The sequence below is a fragment of the Sciurus carolinensis genome, chromosome 11 (assembly GCF_902686445.1).
Source record: "Sciurus carolinensis chromosome 11, mSciCar1.2, whole genome shotgun sequence".
Taxonomy (NCBI): Eukaryota; Metazoa; Chordata; class Mammalia; order Rodentia; family Sciuridae; genus Sciurus; species Sciurus carolinensis.
This window is the reverse complement of record NC_062223.1, coordinates 79770089-79791742: the sequence shown is the minus strand read 5'-3', so window position 1 is coordinate 79791742 and position 21654 is coordinate 79770089. Positions and strand designations below refer to the sequence as shown.

At 38.6% G+C, this 21654-nt stretch overlaps 1 protein-coding gene and 2 non-coding genes across 3 annotated transcripts; all 3 read right to left on the bottom strand.

Moving 5' to 3' along the window:
* Nucleotides 1-830: 830 nt before the first annotated feature.
* Nucleotides 831-19506, bottom strand: Aqp11 (aquaporin 11). Its single transcript, XM_047519433.1, has 3 exons — nt 18561-19506; nt 9011-9127; nt 831-4175 (listed from the first exon to the last, which is right to left on the bottom strand). Exons 1-3 carry the CDS (start codon nt 19177-19179, stop codon nt 4099-4101), a joined length of 813 nt encoding a protein of 270 aa, XP_047375389.1. The 5' UTR covers nt 19180-19506; the 3' UTR covers nt 831-4098.
* Nucleotides 6562-6667, bottom strand: LOC124960872 (U6 spliceosomal RNA). Its single transcript, XR_007104190.1, has one exon. It is a non-coding gene; the product is annotated as a U6 spliceosomal RNA (small nuclear RNA).
* Nucleotides 13441-13517, bottom strand: Trnaa-agc (transfer RNA alanine (anticodon AGC)). The gene has a single exon. It is a non-coding gene; the product is annotated as a tRNA-Ala (tRNA).
* Nucleotides 19507-21654: the final 2148 nt, after the last annotated feature.

The window sequence follows — 21654 nt, the reverse complement described above, 5'->3', positions numbered from 1 at the left end:
AGCCTTATGAGTTACATATTTAGAGATTCTGTTAGGTTCTTCCCCAGTATCGATAAAGGTAAGAGTTTATGCACTGATTTTTATAGTGTATAGTCCTTTACTTTTAGAAGACAGGAGTGATTAGTGAGGATTCAGAGATACTAAATACTTAAAACTGGATTTATCTATAGAATTTTTATCCACTTACTGCAATATAGCTAATACTCATGCAAAGACTATTTTAAAAGTATGTCTAGAATGGATGAATCCATGTCTTGTACCCATCTTCTCTAGCTAATATATTAGTAATTAAATTCTAAGCAACATCCTTTATGTGGATTCTAATAGAATTGTTGCCCTCACATTATGAAGGAGATGAAACATACTTACATATATTCATATATACAGAAGTAAAACTAGTATCTAATTTGGGGACTTCCTAATTTCAAATGGGAAATTAGAAAAACTTTAATGCAAGGAATGAATTTGGCTAGAATGTTTTAATCTTAATTTGTAAAGATAAAGAAAATAAAAGATGTATGACTTGGCAGTAAGACTAATGTACAGTATATCCAGGCTAATGCTTGTTTGTTCATTGTACCAGGGATTGAATGCAGGGGTGTTCTACCACTGAGCTGCATCCCCAATCCTTTATATATTTTATTTTGAGACAGTGTCTCACTTAATTGCTGAGGGTGGCATCAAACTTGTGATTCTCCTTAGCTTCCCAAGTCACTGGAATTACAGGCATGCATCACTATGTGTGGCGAGGATTTTTCTTTTTTTTTTTTTTTGAGATTATATGAATCACTAATGCATATAATATAATGCACTTAGGATAATGCCTAGAAAATAGCTCACTAGATATTAATTACTACCAGTAGTAGTAATGGCTTCATAAGAGATACTAAGGTTCAACCACCACTTAGAATATATTTGAGAAGCTTGAAATTTAAAATTCCATTGAGCAATTAAAATAGATGTCATGAAATCTATGCAATTTTTTGTAGAACCTTCAGAGCTTCACGGCAAGTCTCCTCTATAAACAGATCTAATGCTCTGGAATATCCGGTTTATAGGCATTTAACAGGCTAATAAAGGCAACTGGAATGGTTGCATCAGACTTACTAGTAGCAGTAGTAAATAGCTAAGAGCATTATGAAGAGAAGCAAAAACAATTTGCAATAAACTGCAAATAGTGAACTTTTTGAATATGAAGATAGTGCAGTAATTTTCATAAAATTATAACATCTGTCAGTCCAAATTTTGGCTGTAAATCAGTTCAAACACTGGCTATTTTCTAGTTCACAAAATGGACAAGAAAGTAAAATAAATAAGGCTCATAAAAAAGGTTAGGAACCAGGAGCAGTTACTTAAGATTTTTAATTCTCCTGCTGTTATTAGACTAATTTCTTTATTGTTTCTTTGAGTCACTACACTCAGGATTCAAAAGTTCTGGATGGCACTGTGTGCCTTAGTTGTAAGGGACAGATGGAGTATCTGACCACTTTAAGCTTTTATAACAAATGGCACTGTCCCTGTCTCACAGTGGTGTATTACCCCAAACAGGAAAGATGCTTAGGTGCTGTCTTGTAAAACATATACAACTGCCTACAGCAACCTCAAGTCCCTAAACACACATATACACAGCAAGTTCTGGGTGTGTTCTATAGCATGAGTGTCAGGTAGAGAATAAGCAAACCACTGCATTTAATCAGGTTGCGGTTAAGTTTTATGGGTATGGTGAAGAGATGAGGAAAGGGATTTACAGGTATATGCAAGCATGATTGTGATGATCAGCCATAATTTAAGTTGCTTAAGTAGAAGATGGTATTTGGGAAGGATAATAAACGTGAAAAGTTGTCAGTGGGCAGAAGTTCCCTGTGGCAGTCAGGGGATCACTGGAGATGCGTACTAGAGTGAGTGAGCTGGAAAGGAGTTACAGTCGGAAAGTGGGGTGTTTGAGATCAGAAATTTTTTACCTATTATGATGAACCTTTAGCTATAAGTTATAGCTAAGGCAAAGTAAAAGCCAAGATTATCAAAGGAGAGCAAGCCAACAAACTGGGGCCAAGACATTGAAAAGGATCATTTCTGTGGTATTAATTACCAAGAAATATAACTGGAGTAGTGTTATAGAAAAAGAATGACAGGAACTCAGACCTTAGGAACAAGGGGGACTTGAGGGAACTATACAATACTTAACTGCAACTAGTACCCAGGTAGTTGATGCCCTGTTTTTAAGGTAGGAAGTAGAGGAGAATGAAAAAGTAGCAGTAGGACAAGGAATAGGTTTATTCCACCCCCAGGCAGTGGTGTGAGAGTGTTGGGAAGTGGCCACCATTTGAGAAGATTGCAGAGGAAGCAGGGGTATCAGAAGTCACAAATTTAGTCTGATGTGAAGTTCAGAGGGCTATTTTCACAAATTAATACTCATTTTTCTTAAACCATAATATTCATGTAAGCAACATGAATAAAAAACTATTTCTATAAGAGAAATAGCCATGAAACAGTGACACAGCTTCATGTTTGGAAGACAACTGTTAAAGGGAAGAACAGTTACTTAGTGGTGTTGCCATGGCAGAATTCAGGCCTAATATTGTAAGATACTCTGTTTTGTTTTGGTTTTTTTTTTTGCAAAAGAAGCTGAAACTATGGATTTTTGTGTGAAAAGACTTAAAATATTGACACTATTTTAAGTACTGAGCAGACCCAGTAAAACAAATAAGTGAAACCTTTACCTATTCAGTCACAACTTTATGACCTCTGCTTTTTAAAGTACTACTATGGTATTTTTTTTGTAAGTTAAAGAGACAAACTGATCTTCAAACCAGCTGCCTGTTAGGTGGACTTAACAACAAGCTGCCACTGCTCAGTCGACAGTTGTAAGTAAAGCGATTGACTACAGGCGGAGCACCAACAGGCTTTAATTACCTGGCGACTTACCATTTGCTTGTTACTTGATTATTGCTCAGTCATCTCACCACATATATTTATATATTTTTTACTTTCAATTCTAACTGATAATAGAATCGCCTTTGGAGAGAAACACTAACCTTTTATGATCTGAACTTTTAATGAAAATTCAACCTCAGACAATAAGACAATAGAGAAAAGTTGAAGGTTCTTTAAACCTCAAAAATACTAATTAATTCCTTTATTTAATATTATTATAAAAAATTTAATGGGACTGGGGATATAGCTCAGTTGGTAGAGTGCTTGCCTCGAAAGCACAAGGCCCTGGGTTCAATCCCCAGCACTGCAAACAAAGTAAATAAATAAAAATAAAATAATAATTAAAAATTTAACAAATCTTCAAAACTCTATTTTCCTTAGATCACAACGATGGCCGAGAGGAGTTTTTGGGTTGAAGCAGTAAACGACAGACCCATCTAGGTTTAGTTTCCTTATCTGTAAAATAAAGATTAAAAATACATGTACCTACTTCACCTGGTAGGTGTAAGGTACATTAAAAGGTAGATAGGTTTAATCTCGGCTTCCTATGAGTTTTTAATTCTGTTATACAACTTGCCTGAAGCTAGTGATTATCTACTTAGAGAAAAATTTTAGAAATTAGAATATATTTAAAATTTAGGAAACCCCTTGAGAATGAGGGGATATATACTCTTCAAAAAGCAATTTTCCTATTGAAAGATGACACCGCTGATGGTTTCAGTGTGTGAGGTAGTCTCTGGAAAGTATCTTCTATCCAGTTCTCTTCAGTTCTGTAAGCTAGACTTGTACTTTGGTTAAGTAATCCAATTCATTCAGGCAACACCCCATATACAGTTTCTTTCAGCCTTCCATCACTTTCTCTCCCCTTCTCAACCTTGTGCTCATTTGATTTTCCTCAAAGTTAATAATTATCATTTGAGATTTATGTGAGGTTTAATGAATGAGTCTTTTCTAGCAGCATTTAACACATCACTCAAAAGAACAAGTCTTAACTGAGACATACAGGATACCTCATTTTCACAGTAATTTTTTTTTAAGTCCCAATGATGAAAACTTAAGACAGCTTCCTCAAAGGAAGTTAAAACATTGACGAATCCAGTGCGGCCAGTGTATAGCACATCCAGCTTGACCGTCCTGTAACTTAGTTTGAGTCTTTTGGAATAGTTATTCCTTTTTATTAATTGTATTGTTATGCAGCCATGGAAGGAAAAAGCTGAACATTAAAATCATCAACAATATACCTGAAAGACAAAATAAGGTAAAATAAAAACAAAACAATCTTAAAGTCAGTCCCTAATTGGGTATACATTAAGACGGATATTCTCACATTTTTCTTCAACCATGAATCCTTAAAAACACTATGTACTTGATAAAAATTGCAGTATCTAAATAGTAAATTCAAAGGACAAATAAGACTCACAGATTAATAGTTTTAGTTCTGACTCCCTTACAGACTTGCTGGGAAAGCCTGGACTTGGGTCTTTAGCTGCACCTCAAAAATGGCAATGGCCCACTGTGCCCCAGGGATGTACCCAGGGAACAGCAACCAAAAGTACTCCAATTCTCACGTGGAATGCTCAAATCAGAACAGTACGTTAGGTTACTTTCTTGCTTCTCTTTTTCATCAGTCTTACCACTAATAGCTTTTAGAGATTTTAGCAAGTAAAATATTCAGTCAATGCTGATTTTTTTAACATAATAGAAACAAACATTTTTTAAATTTTGCTTATTAGTAAATCTTTTTTGTGTTTGTTTTGTTTTTGCAGTGCTGGGGAGCAAACTTAGGGTCTTGTGCATGCTAGGCAAGCACTCTACCACTGAGCTACACCCCTAGTCCTAATATCTTCATTTTTGAGGTTACACTAGACAAATCTAGCATGTAGCCATTGCTTCAATGTGAAACAGGAATGAGAGTGACCCAAAGGTTCAAATTGCTACCGTAAAAGGGAATTCTTCAGTTTTTTAAAATCTTAACTACATTTAGACTTAAAATTGTAGATAGCTTATATTTAGATAAAAATTAGTTTTGTTCCATGCAGATTTAAAATTTACCACTTTCTTGTTTGGCAATAACAAAACCTTAAGATTTGGCTAGCATTTCAGTACCTTAATATATTTTTAAAAGATGAATCTGCAACCAGTCTTCAAATGAAAAGGAATCAGATATGATCCCTATGTTAATTGACAACATATTTTGTCAATTCTTCCTAAAGTCAAAGCTAGAAAATAAGGCATGACATTTAAAATGTTTTCTAAAAATGGAATTGCAGTTTCATAGAAGCACATAGAATTGGCCAGTTTTTATTGTATGAAATGTAAAAACTAGAAAATAGCCCTGTATACATTCTTTTTTTAAAATTTTTTTATTACTTGTAGGTGAACACAATACCTTTATTTTATTTTTATGTGGTGCTGAGGATCAAACCCAGGGACTCACCTGGGCTAGGTGAGCACACTACCACTGAGCCATAACCCCAGCCCCATGTATACATTCTAATAGTCACATTTCTAACATTTTTCATTTGGGAAGATGATGGGAGCCATTAAAGAAATTATAATTATCTCTACTATGATGAGAAACAAGAAAGAAAATAAAGACTGTGGCTCCCACTAGTTTGCTCTCTGCTTAGTCAAGAAGGGAAAGAAGGGACTGGGGCCATGGCTCAGTGGTATAGCACTTGCCTAGCACATGTGAGACACTGGGTTCAGCACCACAGAAAAATAAATAAAATAAAGGCACTGTGTCCATCTACAACTTAAAAAAAAAAAAAAAGGCGGGGGAGGGCATGGTGGCACACGCCTGTAATCCTAGTGACTTGAGAGGCTGAAGCAGGAGGATCATAGGTTTGAGGCTAACCTCAGCAACTTAGTGAGACCCTGTCTCAAAGTAAAAAATAAAAGGAATAAACAAAGGTATTGTGTCCATCTACAACTAAAAATATTTAAAAAAAAAGAGAGAAGATAGACATCTTGAGATTATTCTGTCTCCCTCCAGTGACATTGCCCAACGTAGCTTTGGCAGTTGGGTTTTTGTGTTTTTCTTTTTTGATGCATCTCTTAACTCTGACTCTTGTAAATCATACTTTTCTTATTTTCCCCATTCTCAGAGTTTGTGACTTTTTATTTCACTTGGAGCCAAATTCCAGTGGGAATGTAACTTTAATATATGACAAAATTCAATGGCAAGCTAGAAATTAGTATTCTAAAAACTGTGTGTATTTATTCACATTTGTATTTTATCCAATTCATTGAAGAATGCTTTCATTGTTTCTCAGTCATAAACCTTGTACAGAAATATGCCTTTATAAACCCAAAACTACAACAGAAATTTTATGTTGGGTCTAAGAAAAAAGCTAAGGATCTTTTTAGGACAACTTAGAATCTTTGAGTATTTTCAATAAGCTAAATAGGGCCATATATAATTACAGAAAATTTTGATTGATGCCACTAGTAAGAAATTCCTTGCACAGGAAGCAAATGAGTGAACATTTTATATATATATATATTTTTTTTTTGATTCTTGACTTTAAGTTTATTGATGTGATGAATTACATTTATTGATTTCTGGATATTAAACCAACTGAGCATTCTGGGATGAACCCAACTTGATCATGGTTCACTATTGTTAAAAATATGGAACGCTTACGAATTTGCGTGTCATCCTTGCGCAGGGACCATGCTAATCTTCTCTGTATCGTTCCAATTTTAGTATATGTGCTGCCGAAGCGAGCACCATTTTATATTTTTTTAATTTTGGTGTTTCAATTGTGTCTTTTAAAATGTTTTGAGGAGGCTGGGGAGATAATTCAGTCGGTGGAGTACTTGCCACAATTGTCTAAGCACAAGGCCCTGGGTTCAATGTTATCTTCCTGTTTGGACTATACAAACTTGAGAACGTAATCCCTTTTTTCACTCTCCCACTCTGGTCTGTAAAAGGTGATGAGCGGGGGGCTGGGGAGACAGCTCAGTCGGTAGAGTGCTTGCCTTGTAAGCACAAGACCCTGGGTTCGATCCCCAGCACCCAAAAAAAAAAAAAAAGGTGATGAGCTATTTTTCTTTCTTAGCACTAGTGCTTTTCCTATTATATGCTCTTCTGGGAAGAAGTCATTAAGTACTTTGAGTTGGAAAACCTGTTTTAAGAAAAAAAAAAAATCAAGGTCCCTTTGCAGAGAACATTATTTCTTCAGATTTTTTCTTTTAAAAATTTTCTGGAAAGACATTTTAAATGTTCTTTCAAGTAATATATGAAATAATGCTTTTACATCGTGGGCCTACAATAAAATTGTAGTTGAAGCACACTAATAAATATGTTAAATAATATGTATTGGTTCCAAGTACAACACATTGGGAGGAATTTTTCATATAAAAACTACCACCAGCTGGGCAAGGTGGTGCATACCTGTATTCCTAGTGACTCAGGAGGCTAAGGTAGGAGGATCACAAGTTCAAAGCCAGCCTCAGCAATTTAGCAAGACCCTCTCAAAAGTAAAAATAAAAAGGGCTGGGGATGTGACTCAGTGGTTAAGTGCCCCTGGTACCCAAACAAAAAACTCTCCTGCCTAATTAGTAACCTCTTTTAACATTTTTTTTTTTTTTTTCTGGCACTAGGGATTGAACCCTGGGGCATTCTACCACTGAGCTACATCCCCAGCCTCCACCCCAACCCTCTTTTATTTTTCATTTTGAGACATGGCTTACTAAGTTGCCGAGGTTGGCCTCAAACTTGAGATCCTCGTGCCTTGGCCTCCTCAGTAGCTGGGATTACAGGCATGTGCCACTGCCTGTAAGAGGTTACTGGAAAACACTACAAACGCACTTCATAGGATTGGGGGGAAAACCTATCACTAGTCTTTAAATGCAGATTTTCTCCAATATTTGTACCTGTAGATATTATTAAGAATAATAGATGAGCAAATGTGAGATAAAGGAATGGGAAGTGAATGAGAGGAGTAAAAACACGAGGCTATTCAAACCTGTGTGTGGTGCCAGTGTTCCCCTTCTACCTGTGCCTTTTAAAAAAACAAAAACAAAAAAAACAGAAAACAAGCACGAAGAAACAAAATGCTAACTAAACACAGAAGACAGTGGTGTATTAATGAATAATCCTCTTATTCATTTATAAGAAATGCATATTATGATTACAGTAATTATATAATTTTTTTGTTATTTGATCCCTCTTTATAGAAGACTTTTATATATCTAAACTCAATAGAAATAACTTGTGAATTTTTTTTGTACCAGGGATTGAAACCAGAGGTGCTTGACCACTAAGCTATATCCCCACATTTCACCCATTTTAATTTTTTGAGACAGGGTCTGAGTTGCTTCAGGCCTTGCTAAATTGCTGAAGCTGGCCTCAAACTTGCGATCCTCCTGCCTCAGTCTCCAAAGCCACTGGAATTACAGGCGTGCACCACCACGGCCAACTGATCTTGTGAATAATTTTAAAACCATGCTTACTACAGTTATTCATTGCTTCATGAGATGCCCTTCTCCAAAATAAGTTAAATGAGCTAAATGACATTTTAGTTGGAGCTGACAACTTTGAAAAACCAAATCTTTGTCCACTCTTTGCTTTTTCTTTTTTTTTTTTTTCCCAGGCTTACCTTGCACCCCTGGGCTTAAACAATGCACCTTCCTCAGATTTTTTTTCCCCCCAGGGCTGGGATTGAACCCAGGGCCTTGTGCTTGATAGGCAAGCACTCTACCAACTGAGCTATATTCCCAGCCCATTCCTCAGATTCCTGAGTAGCTGGGCTACAGGCAAGTGCCACCACACTGTTAAGGTGTGTGTATTTGTGCGTGCGTGCGTGTGTGTCTGTGTGTGTGTGTGTGTGTAAGAGAGAGAGAGAGAGAGAGAGATTGAAAGATTCGACTCAGTCAGCATGAAGCCACATTCCCAGCCCTGATAAAAACAGTTAAAGGATACTGCATAAATGGTTATCTCAAGCAGGTTAACTTCCTTTTTCATTTTCCTTTTTGTGCCTACTCTGGCTTTGGAAATTGACAGTAGCATGCCATATCATATTTTAAAATATTCTAATCTTTTAGACATATTAAATAAAGATATGCTTACCTAAAGAAGGAGCCAGCCAGTATACTATAAAAAATTGAGAGAAAGCTTCATCAAAACACACGAAATGAAGTGAGAGTGCCAATGCTGGATTGAACACTGCTCCTGTTAGGCTTCCTCCTGTAATACATTTTAAGCAAAGTGATTCCAGACAATGTGGTCTTACATTTTCTTGTATCTAGAAATAAATAGGTTATTAAATGTAACTCTTATTTTAGATATTTAAGTAGTCTTACTCTATTATCTTCCTCTGCAGATTCACCTGGCATAAAGTATAATAGATCATGGGTTATTATGCCAAGTAGAAAAAATAGAAGACAAAGACATCAAGAGTTTACACTTGGTGTTCTGCCTTTACTATAAAGTACACACTGAAAGCTCATGCATTCTGTTATCGTGAATTTCTATAGTTTTATGAGATAGGAGATTTGGCGACTCTTCACATTTATCAGTTTGAATCAATGAATAATAATAAAGTAAAATGAAAATACAATTAGAATAGATATACCACCCCAGGGTTCTTTTAGGCATAAGCATACCTTTATATTGAAAACAAAAAGTAAAATGGACCAAAATATCATCTCTTCCATTTTCACTTGTCAGAAGATCCCTAAAAAGTGACCATCTCAATAAAATGGTTATTTTTTTTTTAAGTGTGAGTCGCTTCGTGAAAGATAAGTGCAAATTGTAACTGTTGACTATTTTTCAGTATTCACGTCCCAGCTCTGTACCCAAGGTAACTGTCGTGGGACCCAGGAATCTATAGTCCCGTCTACATAGTACAAAAGGAAAAGCACAGGGAGCTGAAAGACTCTAACACTGCTCACCAGAGCCGTGACTGCTTTTCAAAGTACACCCTAAGAGCATCCCTAAGACTGGCACTGTTGGTAGTTCCTCCAGATGAGGACTTAGCGGCACACAGCTGCCTCTTCACTCAACCACAGAGATCCTGAGACTTTCACACGTTTTACATTGATATATACTGCAGAGCCTGTCCATTTGCCTAACATTCAGAAAAGTAAAATGTTAAGTGATCAATCAATCTTTCAATCAATGATTTGGGATTTTTGCAATTCTATTTATGGGAGTACTTTCTACTAACAGTGTTTGTTTTTCTTCCTTGCCAATAAAACTCTGACATTGGATGTTGAAAAAATAAGTGATCTTTTCCTAAGATTTCACAAATGAGATTTCATTCTTGATAGGATGAGAACAATGAAGCGAGGCTGGGATGAAACTACTGAGCCCTGGGTCACGCTCACAGGATGGCTGAGAGTTTTTGCTAGCGTACCAGCCTCGTAGTATGATTTGTTTTTTTACCTCAGCAATGATAACTGGCATCACCTCATGGGCCTTCAGAATATTCTTGAACAATCAAATCCTGGCATGTTAAACCTGCAACTGCCAAGGCTCAACAGAGTTTTATGGTTGGCAGCTGATCATTTCATTTCAATTCTACATCCCCCCGCCGACAAAAAATATTTCCTGTGTACTAGACAACATGGACACAAAAAAATCATAATATCTTTATAATGTGATATGCATTAACATCAATTATCAGTGACTTCCTAAAGCATTTTTCAGCATTAATAGACCAAGTGAGCCATTGCCCTTACAGTTAGATTACTTCAGACCTATAGGTCATGATATACTGGAGACTTTTTCTTAGGGCCAAGATAAACATAACCACACCAACCCTAAAAAACTTGAACTGCTGACCTGGTGGAAGCTGCTCTTCCCCCTAAGAGGTAGTCTTTCCCCTCTCTTAAGGGGAAAAGAAAGGGGAAACAGACTGGCTTTGCAACTTGGGTTGACGGAATGCAGCAAAGGTGACACTGAATTCTGAATGTGGCGTGTGGTGCTGTGTGAATTCTAGGTTCAGGTGTCAGTAAGCCCATCAGCCTCTACTGTTTTGCTCTCCGAACAATGCCCTGACCATAGAAGTAAACTGGTGTGGGCTGCTGGAGAATGGGAGGCCACACGAAGGGGCACTAAGGCATCCCAGATGACAGCACCAACAGGAAGGTTCCTCAGCTTTTCCAGCCCCACCACTGTCCGGTGAATGGAGCTGCATGAATGATGTCATGGAATTTGCCTCTAACCTAGAGAATTGTGAAAAATAATAAATTGTTATTTTAAGTTATGGGATGGTTTGTTACATAGCAATAGTTAAAACTGAACCAGAAGTCCCTATCAGGTATGGATTCTGTGTTAACAAAAACCTCAGATGTGGCACTGGCTTTGCTGTTTTACTGGATAATTCTTTTGTTGTGAGGGTCTGTCCTATGCACCATAAGATGTTTAGTGGCATCCCCGGACCCTACCCATTAGATGCTAGTAGCACTCCCTTCTCCCCATATTATAACAACCCAAATGTCCCCTGGGGGCAAAATCCTCCACAGCTGAAAACCTACAGAAACATATATACAAGGGTGATTATTTATAGTAGCAAAGAATTGGGGAAAAACCTAAATATCTGTTTACAGGAAAATTGCTGAATAAGCTTATTATTACTTTAGGATAATAATGAAGCATTCTGAAATAATGAGAGAAATCTCTTTACTAACATAGATCTCCAAGATAAATTATTGAACAAACCACCAAAAAAAGCAGACTGCAGAAAGGTATGATACTTTTTATGATAACATGAACACAAACATACATAATAATGTATAATTTAACATATTATTATCTATACTTATAATAAATGCACTTACAGGCTTTGGAAGGACATAATACACAACACACAGAAGGATTACCTGCTGGGAAGAGAAGGCAGAAAAGGAGGGACAGACATGGAGGAGAGCAGTCAAAAAGCACTTCAGTGTTTTAGTTTTTTACAAAGAGAATGTTCATGTATTATGCAATTAAACATGAATTTTCTAAAAAGACTCAGTAGATAGAGAACTATCAGAAAATGGCTTCAGCAAATAGATTACTATCCATTGGATCCATTGGCGTTTGAAGGGGAGACGATATAACTGCATGTTGAGAGAGTTATCACCAGGAGTTCGAGCAGGCTGACTGCCAAGAGTCTTAGAGGTCAGTATGAACTTAATGAAATCACTATAACCAAGGTGAGGTCTCAAATATGGCAATTATAGGCACTAATGTTTCTCAGTATTCCTGAGGGGAATCAAATTCTCTATGATAGGATACTAGTTAAAATCACATAAGACTCATGTATAAGCCAGAAGGTCAATTTACTATTTATAGTGGAAGCTGGCCCTTTCTAGTCACCAAAATATTTGTCTTCCCTCTCCAAGGCACTCATTTCCTGGTAAGTGCCCCCACCCCCAAGGTCAGATCTATATCAGAAGTTATTTGGTCAGCATGTAATCAAAGCAAAGACCATATTAAAACAGAATTGAAAATACCTCTGTAATGACAAGACTGCTTTCCCTAGACGTAGTCTCAACCTCCTGTTGTGTTGAGCAAGTGCTCTCCAAAGGTCCATATCTCCAAACATTCCAGTTTTCATTGCTGGTTCACACGCTGTTGATATGCTAATTTACTACCTAAGCTTGCTAGCTCTTTTTGGACTAGTTGTTATAGACCTGGAAGAATGACATTAAACTGTTTAGGAGGTGTGGGGAGCACCTAGGGATTTGTATACAAAAAAATTGACTTATTTGCAAATAAGTTAACTTTCGATATAAAAGTTGTAATGCCTACACTTTGCTGAACTTATCCCAACAAAATTATTGATCATGCAACAATGATCGAGTTATAATGGAAGCCTGTGACAAATTAGTAGTATATACCAGGTACTGTGCTAAGAATATGAACACTCTTCCTTTTTTTTGATACCAGGGTTTGAATCCAGGGGCACTTAACCACTGAGTCCTGTCCCGTCCCAAGACCTTCTTTATATTTTATTTAGAGACAGGCTCTCACTGAGTTGATTAGGGCTCCCAACCCGCCTGCCTCAGCCTGGGATCATAGGCATGCAGCACCTTGCCCAGCCTCATACTCTTTTTTTTTTTTTTTTTTTTTTTTGGTGCTGGGGATCGAACCCAGGGCCTTGTGCTTACAAGGCAAGCACTCTACCGACTGAGCTATCTCCCCAGCCCCCTCATACTCTTGACATAGTGTTGTTCTCCATTTTAAAGATGAAGGAACTGAGACCAAAGTAAGCATCTAGCATGAGAACGCAGCCCAACTCCAAGTCTGTACTCTTGACTACTATATTATACTGGTGAAGTAAAAGGAAGTAGGAGACCTTTCTTTGAAGCCAGTTCTTATTTGGAAATTGGTAATGACATCTATTTCATATAGTTGTTGTATTAGAAGGGAAAGTATGTAAGGACTTAGTTCACTTCTCATTTGACAGATAAGCTTATCTACATTCATGACTTAGAAGGATACCAAAAATCCTGTATGGAGTAAAGTAAAAATAATACAATTTCTTAAGACAATTTAATTTTTTTTTTTGACAGCGCTGGGGATTGAACCCAGGGCCTTGTGCATGCTAGGCAAACACTCTACCAACTGAGCTATATCCCCAGCCCTTAAGACAAATTTTTAGATTTATATTGGAAGCCATGGACATAAAATATGGAATGCACAGATACGTATTTTATCTATGTAGTTTTATTAATTGAACAATCTATTTGCTAATTCATTCACTTAAAGATTCTTACAACTGTTTACTTTGCACCAGATGATACCATCATAAGTCCTAGTTATACATTATGATGAATAAAACAAATGTGGTTTCTGTACTGAAACCTTACCTTCTAGTAAATGAGGATAAGTATTATGTCAGAAAGCAGTGTATAATTTTAAATTCTATAAAAAAAAAAAACAGGTGCGGTAATAATGACAACTCGTGTAAAATAACTTTTTTTCAATATCTAATTATATACAGAAATGAATGCATCCCTCTCTTACCCTGTTTATTGAACAAAAATACAAGTTAAGGAAGATTTTCTTGAAATCCTAAATAATAATTTATAATTTTAAGCACACACCTGTCTAATCCCAGCTATTTGAGAGGCTGAAGTAGGGGCATCACTTGAGCCCAGGAGCTCAAGACCAACCTGGGCAGCTTAGCAAGACCCTATGTCAAAAAAAAAAAAGAAAAGAAAAGAAAAAAAGTTGTAACATGATCTCACACAGCTTTTTCTGTTTCTCTTTTCTTTTTCTTCTTAACTTCATTAGGGAAGCCAGTAATTACACAGTGGTAATGAAAACAGTGGCCTTCACCTGCACATAAAAATTCAGACTGCTGGGCTGGCTGAGTGGCAGAGCATTTGCTTAGTATGTGCAAAGCCAGGGTTTCAATCCTCAGCACTACAAAAAATAATTCAGAATGCTAAATCAATACTTAATCCCAGAAGCCTGTGGCTATGCTGCTGGCAGTTCTGTTCTGAATCTTAAAATACATCATCAGTTATTTTGATGTGACCTGAATTCATGACTCCTGAGTACCTTCAAGGCCCAAGTAATTAAAGAAATCTCCCAGCATGCAGTTTTGTCAAACCTGTATATATGGTATTTTAGAAGTTTAAAAAATATACATGAAAGTAACTTGTATTTAAAAAATATACATGAAAGTAACTTGTAGTGATGTGTGACCTAGCCAACTCCTCCTGCCTTTCTTTCCCTTTTCGTTCCTACAAAAGCCTCATTTTTGCCTGGCCGCACAGACACTCAACTGGTCCCAAGACAGTCCATTCTATTTGGAACAAAGTCATGACTTATATCTATAGAAACTCATAGGGTATTATATAATTTTTTGCAGCATTTCCAAAGTAGGTTCCCTTCTGCTACACACTCCTAGACAAAAGGATTTCATAAATTTGATAAAATGCCACATCTTCCTTTTAGAGTTTCACATTATATAGTACTTACAAAACCTGCTTAATTCAGTGTTTGCCAGACTTATTTGATAACAGAATCCTTTTGTAATTAAAAATTCTTAATTGTGGTAAAATATATATAACATAAAATGTGCCACTCAGTGTTTTTGACATCCAACAGTGCTTTTACTGTTTTACTGTTTTACTGTTTTACTGTTTTACTGTCAGTCCTTTTTTCCAGAAGTTTTCCATCCAAAAGAAGTTTTCTATCACTTTGAGGTCTGTACCCATTAACAAAAAGTCTCCATGCCTTTTCTCCCCAGTCCTGATAACCTCTATCCTACTTTCTGATTCTATGAATTTGCCTGTTTTGGATTATTTCATGTAAGTGGAGTCATAATAGTTGTCTTTTTTGAGGGGGTCTGGAGTTTCAAAATTTTTTAATTTTAGTTTTGGTACTGGGGATTGAACCCAGGGGTACTTAACCACTGAGACACATCCCCAACCCTTTTTATTTTTTATTTTGAATTGGGTCTCACTGAATTGTTTAGTGGCTCCTGAGTCATTGGAATTATAGGCGTGCCCCACCATGTCCCACTAGAATTTAAAAAACAAAAGAAGTAGTGGGACTTGAACCCAGGGTCAGTCTACCACTGAGCCACATCTCCAGATCCTCCACCTCACCTCATGTTTTTTCATTATTTGAGACAGGGTCTCACTAGATTGCCAAGGCTAGCTTGCAACTTGTGATCCTCCTGCCTCAGCCTCCTGAGCTGTTGGGATTATATCTGTGTATTGTGTCTGGTTTATTTTCCTTAGCATAATGTTTTCCAAGTTCATATTGTATATGTCAGAACTTCATTCATTTTTATAACCAATTGTATTCAGCTGTGTATGTTTTTGGAACTCATGAGGAGCACACTGTATAAATGTTGATAATAAAGCTGGGTAAGTGCTTTAGTGTCAGTTTGAAGCATGGTTCCTCCACATGCTTGCTGTGTATATTGAAGTGATCATTTTGCTTCTGAGCCTCACTCTGCTTAAAATGGAAATAATGTATTCATCAATGGCTTTTGGTAAGGATTAACTAAGATTATATATTTCCTAGCAAGATGCTTTGGCATATAATAGTTACCCAGTGAATACTCTTTTATCTGTCCTGTACTGGCAGGGAAAAAAATGAAAGAAAGATTATCATAGATTATGATTTTTCTACTTGGTTTTACCCCTGCGGTCTCCAACACTAAGACTGTAGTTATAGTACATTACAGTTGAAAAATGTGGCTACTGCCAGTAAGGAACTGAATCTTTATTTTTCCTTAATTTAAATTTAAATAGCCTATTTAAATAGGCTAGTGGCTTCTGAATTGGACAATAACTAGGCTCCTAGAACAGTGGTTTTCAACCTCGGTTTCAAAAGGAATCACCTGGGGAACTTTAAAATATATTACTGCTGCCAGGCATGGTGGCACATGCCTGTAATCCCAGCTGCTCGGGAGACTGAGGCAGGAGGATTGCAGGTTCAAAACCTGAGACCCTGTCTCAAAAAATTTTAAAAAGGGCTGGGGATGTGGCTCAGTGATAGAGCATTCCTGGGTCCAGTCCCTGGTACCAATAAATAAATAAATAAATAAATAAATAAATAAATAAAATTAAATATACCACTGCCTAGGCTCCTTCACAGCACAATTACATTTTAATCTCTGAACCCAGAATGGGTATATTTTAAAAGCTCCCCAGGTCATTCCAATGCAGGGAGAATGTTGAGAACCACTGTTCTAGCGATCCTTTTACTCTCTCCCCCTTCCATTGATTAGTTCCCACGTTTCAAGAAAAAGGGACAGTGTTTTAGATTCCTTAAGTTCATCTTTTACATATTCCTTCCAACAGCTTTCCTTGTATTAATCTATAACTTCAAATATTATTTCTCTTCCCTCAAAATCTCTATCACTTATAAAACAGAAAATGACTAATATATGCAGAATTATTTATGGAATCACAACTACATTAAAAATATAAAAAAGCATACCAACTTGAGGATACTCAACAGAGGAAGGACATAGGTAGAGAAAGATCCAACTGTCAATGTTTTATTTTAAAAATCTTTTACTGTAAAAGATTAAGCTGTTGGGGGGAGGGGCGGCATCACTGTTCTTTGTTTTCCCTGGTTCTTAGATACACTGAGCTACATCTCTAGCCCTTTTTAAATTTTTTTATTTGGAGAAAGAGTTTTGTCAAGTTGCTCAAGCAGGCCTTGAACTTGGGATCCTCCTGCCTCAGCTTCCTGAGTAACTGGAATCAGAGCCTGTGCTGCCTCACTCAGCATAACTTTTCACCAAGGACAATTCAGTTCGTACATAGTGGATATTTAGGATTTAGCTCAAACCTAAAACTTGAATAAATGAGCAACTATTCACCAACCCCTTAAATATGCATATGCCCTTCCCTCTCTTCTACGGCATTTGCTTTCACCTGTGTATACTAAAAAATGAAACTATGCCTAAAGAAGGGAAAATGGATTAGGTCTTTCATTTTAGCCCTGGAAGGTCAAACATATTTAGGAGCCCTTATCTTGAGGTTTGTTTCTACTTGAAAGTTTCACGTTAATGGGCAGAAGACAGACAACTACTATAAATTTCCTTTGTTACAGTCATGCCTTGGAAACATTTTATAATTCAGATATGGTCCCAGTAAAGGTATTCTGTTGTAATCATTTGGGAGTAGGGGGAGGAGGGATTGAGCCAAGCTCTGGGCCTCATGAATGCTAACTAAATGCTCTGCCACTGAACTACATCACCAACCTTTATTGTAATCATCTTAAATGATACATTTTTATCATTAAACTTTTTTTTTTGTATTTTTCTTGTCTTATTTAGAAAATCTGCCAGCTGCATCTGAAGTCTGTCAAGCTAAAGAAATGGTTTAAAAGAAATCAAGAGAAGTTATTTTTAAAAAGCATCCTTAGGGGTGGGGGTTAAAGCTCAGTGGTAGTGAGGCACTGGGTTCGATCTTCAGCACCACATAAATACATATTTTTAAAAAGCAATCTTAGTTTCAAGCAAGTCTTAACTTTAAAAATACAACTTACTTTTTTTTGGGGGGGGGCGTGCTGGGGATCAAACCCAGGGTCTTGTGCTTATAAGGCAAGCACTCTACCGACTGAGCTATCTCCCCAGCCCCAACTTTCTTGATAGGCCAATTAAAAGTTCATTTATAACTCGATGAATTATTAAGAAAATAAATGATTAATTTGTAGGAAAAGACTAGGAAATGGAACTACAGAATTTCTATTCCCCATTCTTAACTACTAACCAATCATGTGCTTTGTGCTTTAAAAAGAAAGGAACTTTTTAGACCCAGGATCATTTTTCAGTGAGTGTCAGAAACCATCTATATCACCTTTACATGATAAAAGAGGTAACTGATAAGTTGTCTTTCTTCTCTAACGTTAAAACAATCCCTTTGTAGGATATCTGAACCCATGGCAATATCTAACAGGATCTCAAGTTTCAGCACAAGAAGTGGCTCCTTTCTCTGTGTGTTTGAAAACAGCACTGAATCTGAAGGATCTGTTCTCGGCCCTGTTGGTTAAGAATGGGCTGCAAAATGGTTAGAATAAAGGGGTTGAGGGATACCAATATTTACATCACAGCGGTGTAGGGGTTTCCGATGTATCTTGGTAAAGAACTTAAGAGCCTCGGGTCACAGAGGTTCCAGACGTGCCAAGTGTTTTGTGGGAAATGACAAACCTGCATAGGCCAAAAAGGTGATGAGTGCAGCCAGCAGGTGGATACGGAGCTTGGTTCGGACCTCCTGGAAGTGCAGCAGAGCGCTGTGGAAGATAAAGGAGCAGATGGCCTCTGTGATGATCGCTTTGGGTAAATCGGCATTGATGGGATTCTTGCAAGCCAAGCTCCTCTCGCTGAAGTGATACTTGGTCAGACCCAGGTTCCACAGGGCGCTTATGCAGTACCTGCTGCATAGAGCGCTAACCAGCTGAGACGACAGCCTTACTGCACCCATCTCCGGGGACATTCCCCCCAGCATCATCTGCATCATCACGCCGCAAGGGTTGCTGGAAGTGCCCACCAGAGTCAGGCCATGCACCAACGAGAAGAAGTAGATTAGCGTCAGCGTCCAGGTGGGGTGCGTGGAGTCCTGCGCGCTAAGCAATTGTAGCTCGTGGGTGCAGCAGCAGAGCTGGAAGGTGGCTAGGAACTCCAAGACGAAGGCGTGGACCAGGGGCCTGTGCAGCTGCTGCCGAGCAATCACGCGGCCCAGCCCCATGAACAGCACGATCGACAACATAAACCCCAGAGAGGTGCAGGTGTCCTGGACCTGGGGCCAGAGCCCCTGCAGCGCCGACATGGCTCCCTTACAGTCTGACTAGGGTGCCTGCTCCTGCGGGACAGGAGGCGGCCTGGGGGCCAGAGTCCGAAGTCCGCAGTCCCGCCCCTCTTCACGCCCCTGGGGCGGGCCGGCTGTGGGCGAGCAGGAGGCCCGGGGCGTCACGCGGGAGGGATCCTCCCCTCCTCCCCGGCTCCGTTCCCTCCTCCCCGGCTCAGAAGGTGTTGGCAACGGAGCCGGGGTGTTGGCACGCGGAGCCGGGGAGGAGAGGAGGTGAGGGGCGGCGAGGGAGCTGTGCTTGAGCGTCGGCTGAGGGGCCAACGGTCAGCCAAGCCCAACACGCACAGCCCCTCCGCCTCCCTCTGCTAATGGCAGCGGGCGTGGGTGAGGCGGGGCGCGGAGAGCCGCCGCGCACCCGAGGCCATTGCGCACGCGCGCGGTGGCTGGCGCACCCGAGACCCAGACCTCCTTACCCCGGACCCCGCCAGGCAAGGGTAGGAGTGCACCCTCTGCGCCGGACATCTGCTCTGAAACGTGAATTCGAACTTTTTTGTGTGCTCTGGGCAGACGAATACATCGATCTCGAAGGACCCTTAAAGGTCATCTCAGCAACCACCTCGATTTTATTAATGAGGCGACCGAGATTGAGAAGAGGGGCGGCGCAGCGCCGGGATCCCGTGTGTAGGGGGTGTGCTTTAGCAATAGAAGTGGGAACCCGGGTGTGACCTGTGCGCGGAGGAGCGTGCAGCAGGCTCGTCACCTGCCTAAAAAAATTTTTTAAAGAAATTTTGTAATTGTGGTAAAGTGAATATATGCCATTTGTTTTCACCATTTTAAGTGTATAATTCAGTGATATTAATTACATTCAGTTAATCAACCATCACGTTTTTTCCACAGTCTGAGTCATGGTTCTTAGAAATGATGTCTCCTAAATTTATAATATTTGTATAATCTGTCTAAAATCTTTGACATGAATTATTTAAATTTAATAACACGAAACAGTCTTTTTACATTTTAATTTGTTTTTATTGGTTATATTGATAGTAGAATGTTTTGACTCTTATACATGTAAGTGTAAGTTCTCATTCTCCTGGTTGTACACGATGTAGAATTACGTCGGTCGTGTAATCGTACATGCACATAGGATGGTAATGTCCGATTCATTCTACTCTTTCCTATGCCCATTCCCCCTCCCTTCCCTTCATTCCCCCTTGAAACAGTCATTTCTTAGAGCCACTGCGACCTATGTGGGAAGGAAACCCAAAACAAAACTCTGGAGAGGTCCACCTCATAGAGTGGTTTGTTTTACTCAGCGTGAAAACGCCTTAGCACAGAGCCTAGCACACAGGAAATGGTTAGTAAGTAGAAGCTTAAAGTTGAAACAGTAGGTTTCAGTAGCTGGAGTCCCAGTCTATGGCTCTTGCCATCACACCCCAGTCCCAACAAGTCACTGATTTGGGGTGCAGAGTGGGAGAGAATGCTGGGTTTTCTCAGACTTTGCACCTAGCCAAGTTTTCCTATGGAATGGTGTCATGGCTCAGAGTGGAGTTTCCAAATGCATTAGCACTGTTCAACTACAATTCTCTTCCAACTGGCTCTTTTGTCCACAAGTCCACATTTCATAGAACTGGAGAGGAGGGACCTGGGGTTGTGGCTCAGTGTTAGAGCGTTTGCCTAGCATGTGAGGCACTGGGTTTGATTCTCAGCACCACATATAAATAAATAAAAACAAAGGTCTAAACAACTAAAAAAATTTTTTTTTAAAAATGGAGAGGAGGGAAAGTGAGGAGAATGAGAACTGCTGGTTCTCAGTTTTCATTCCCAATTTAAACTTGTCCCTCTATAACCTAATGAAACCCCCCCCCCTGCTTTTTTTTCTGTCTTGTGATACTAGGGATTGAACCCAGGAGGATTCTACCACTGAGTTACATCCCCACCTACCCCACGCCCTTAAATTTTATTTTGAGACACTTGCTAAGTTGCTGAGGCTGGCCTCTAACCTGTTGTTATCCTCCTGTTTCAGCCTCCCAAGTCACTGGGATTACAGGCATGCACCACCAGTCCAGGTGAAAGTTCCCTTTTTAATATGAAGATTTCTGTGGTACCAATAAAAAATTTTATAAACTCTGAATTTTAAAAAAAAACTCAATTCTTTCTCAAAACACAGAGAAAAACAAAGTCCTTTACTCTTTCCTGTGTCAATGCCTAGTCAGGAAAAATTTCAGGTAAATTAAAACTATGTTTTAGGGCTGGGGTTGTGGTTCAGTGGTAGAGCGCTTGCCTAGCATGTGTGAGGCACTGGGTTTGATCCTCAGCACCACATACAAGTAAATAAATAAAAGTATTGTGCTCGTTTACAACCAAAAAATATTTTAAAACCATGTGTTGGTCACTGCTATTTAAAAGATTAGTTTAAAACCAGTCTGTGTGTGTAATTCCTTCATTGATGCTCTTTACTAGAAGTCACCTGAGAATTATTTAATGTAAATACATTTC

What these genes read in the sequence shown, in the direction of transcription:
- Aqp11 (XM_047519433.1), bottom strand. Translation starts at nt 19,179, where the DNA reads ATGTCGGCGCTGCAGGGGCTCTGGCCCCAGGTCCAGGACACCTGCACC. An exon ending in CACCTTTTTGGCCTATGCAG is followed by an intron (nt 9,128 to 18,560) that starts GTTTGTCATTTC and finishes AATGTATTACAG; the next exon opens with GAGGAAGCCTAACAGGAGCA. An exon ending in CTGGCTGGCTCCTTCTTTAG is followed by an intron (nt 4,176 to 9,010) that starts GTAAGCATATCT and finishes TTTGTCTTTCAG; the next exon opens with GTATATTGTTGATGATTTTA.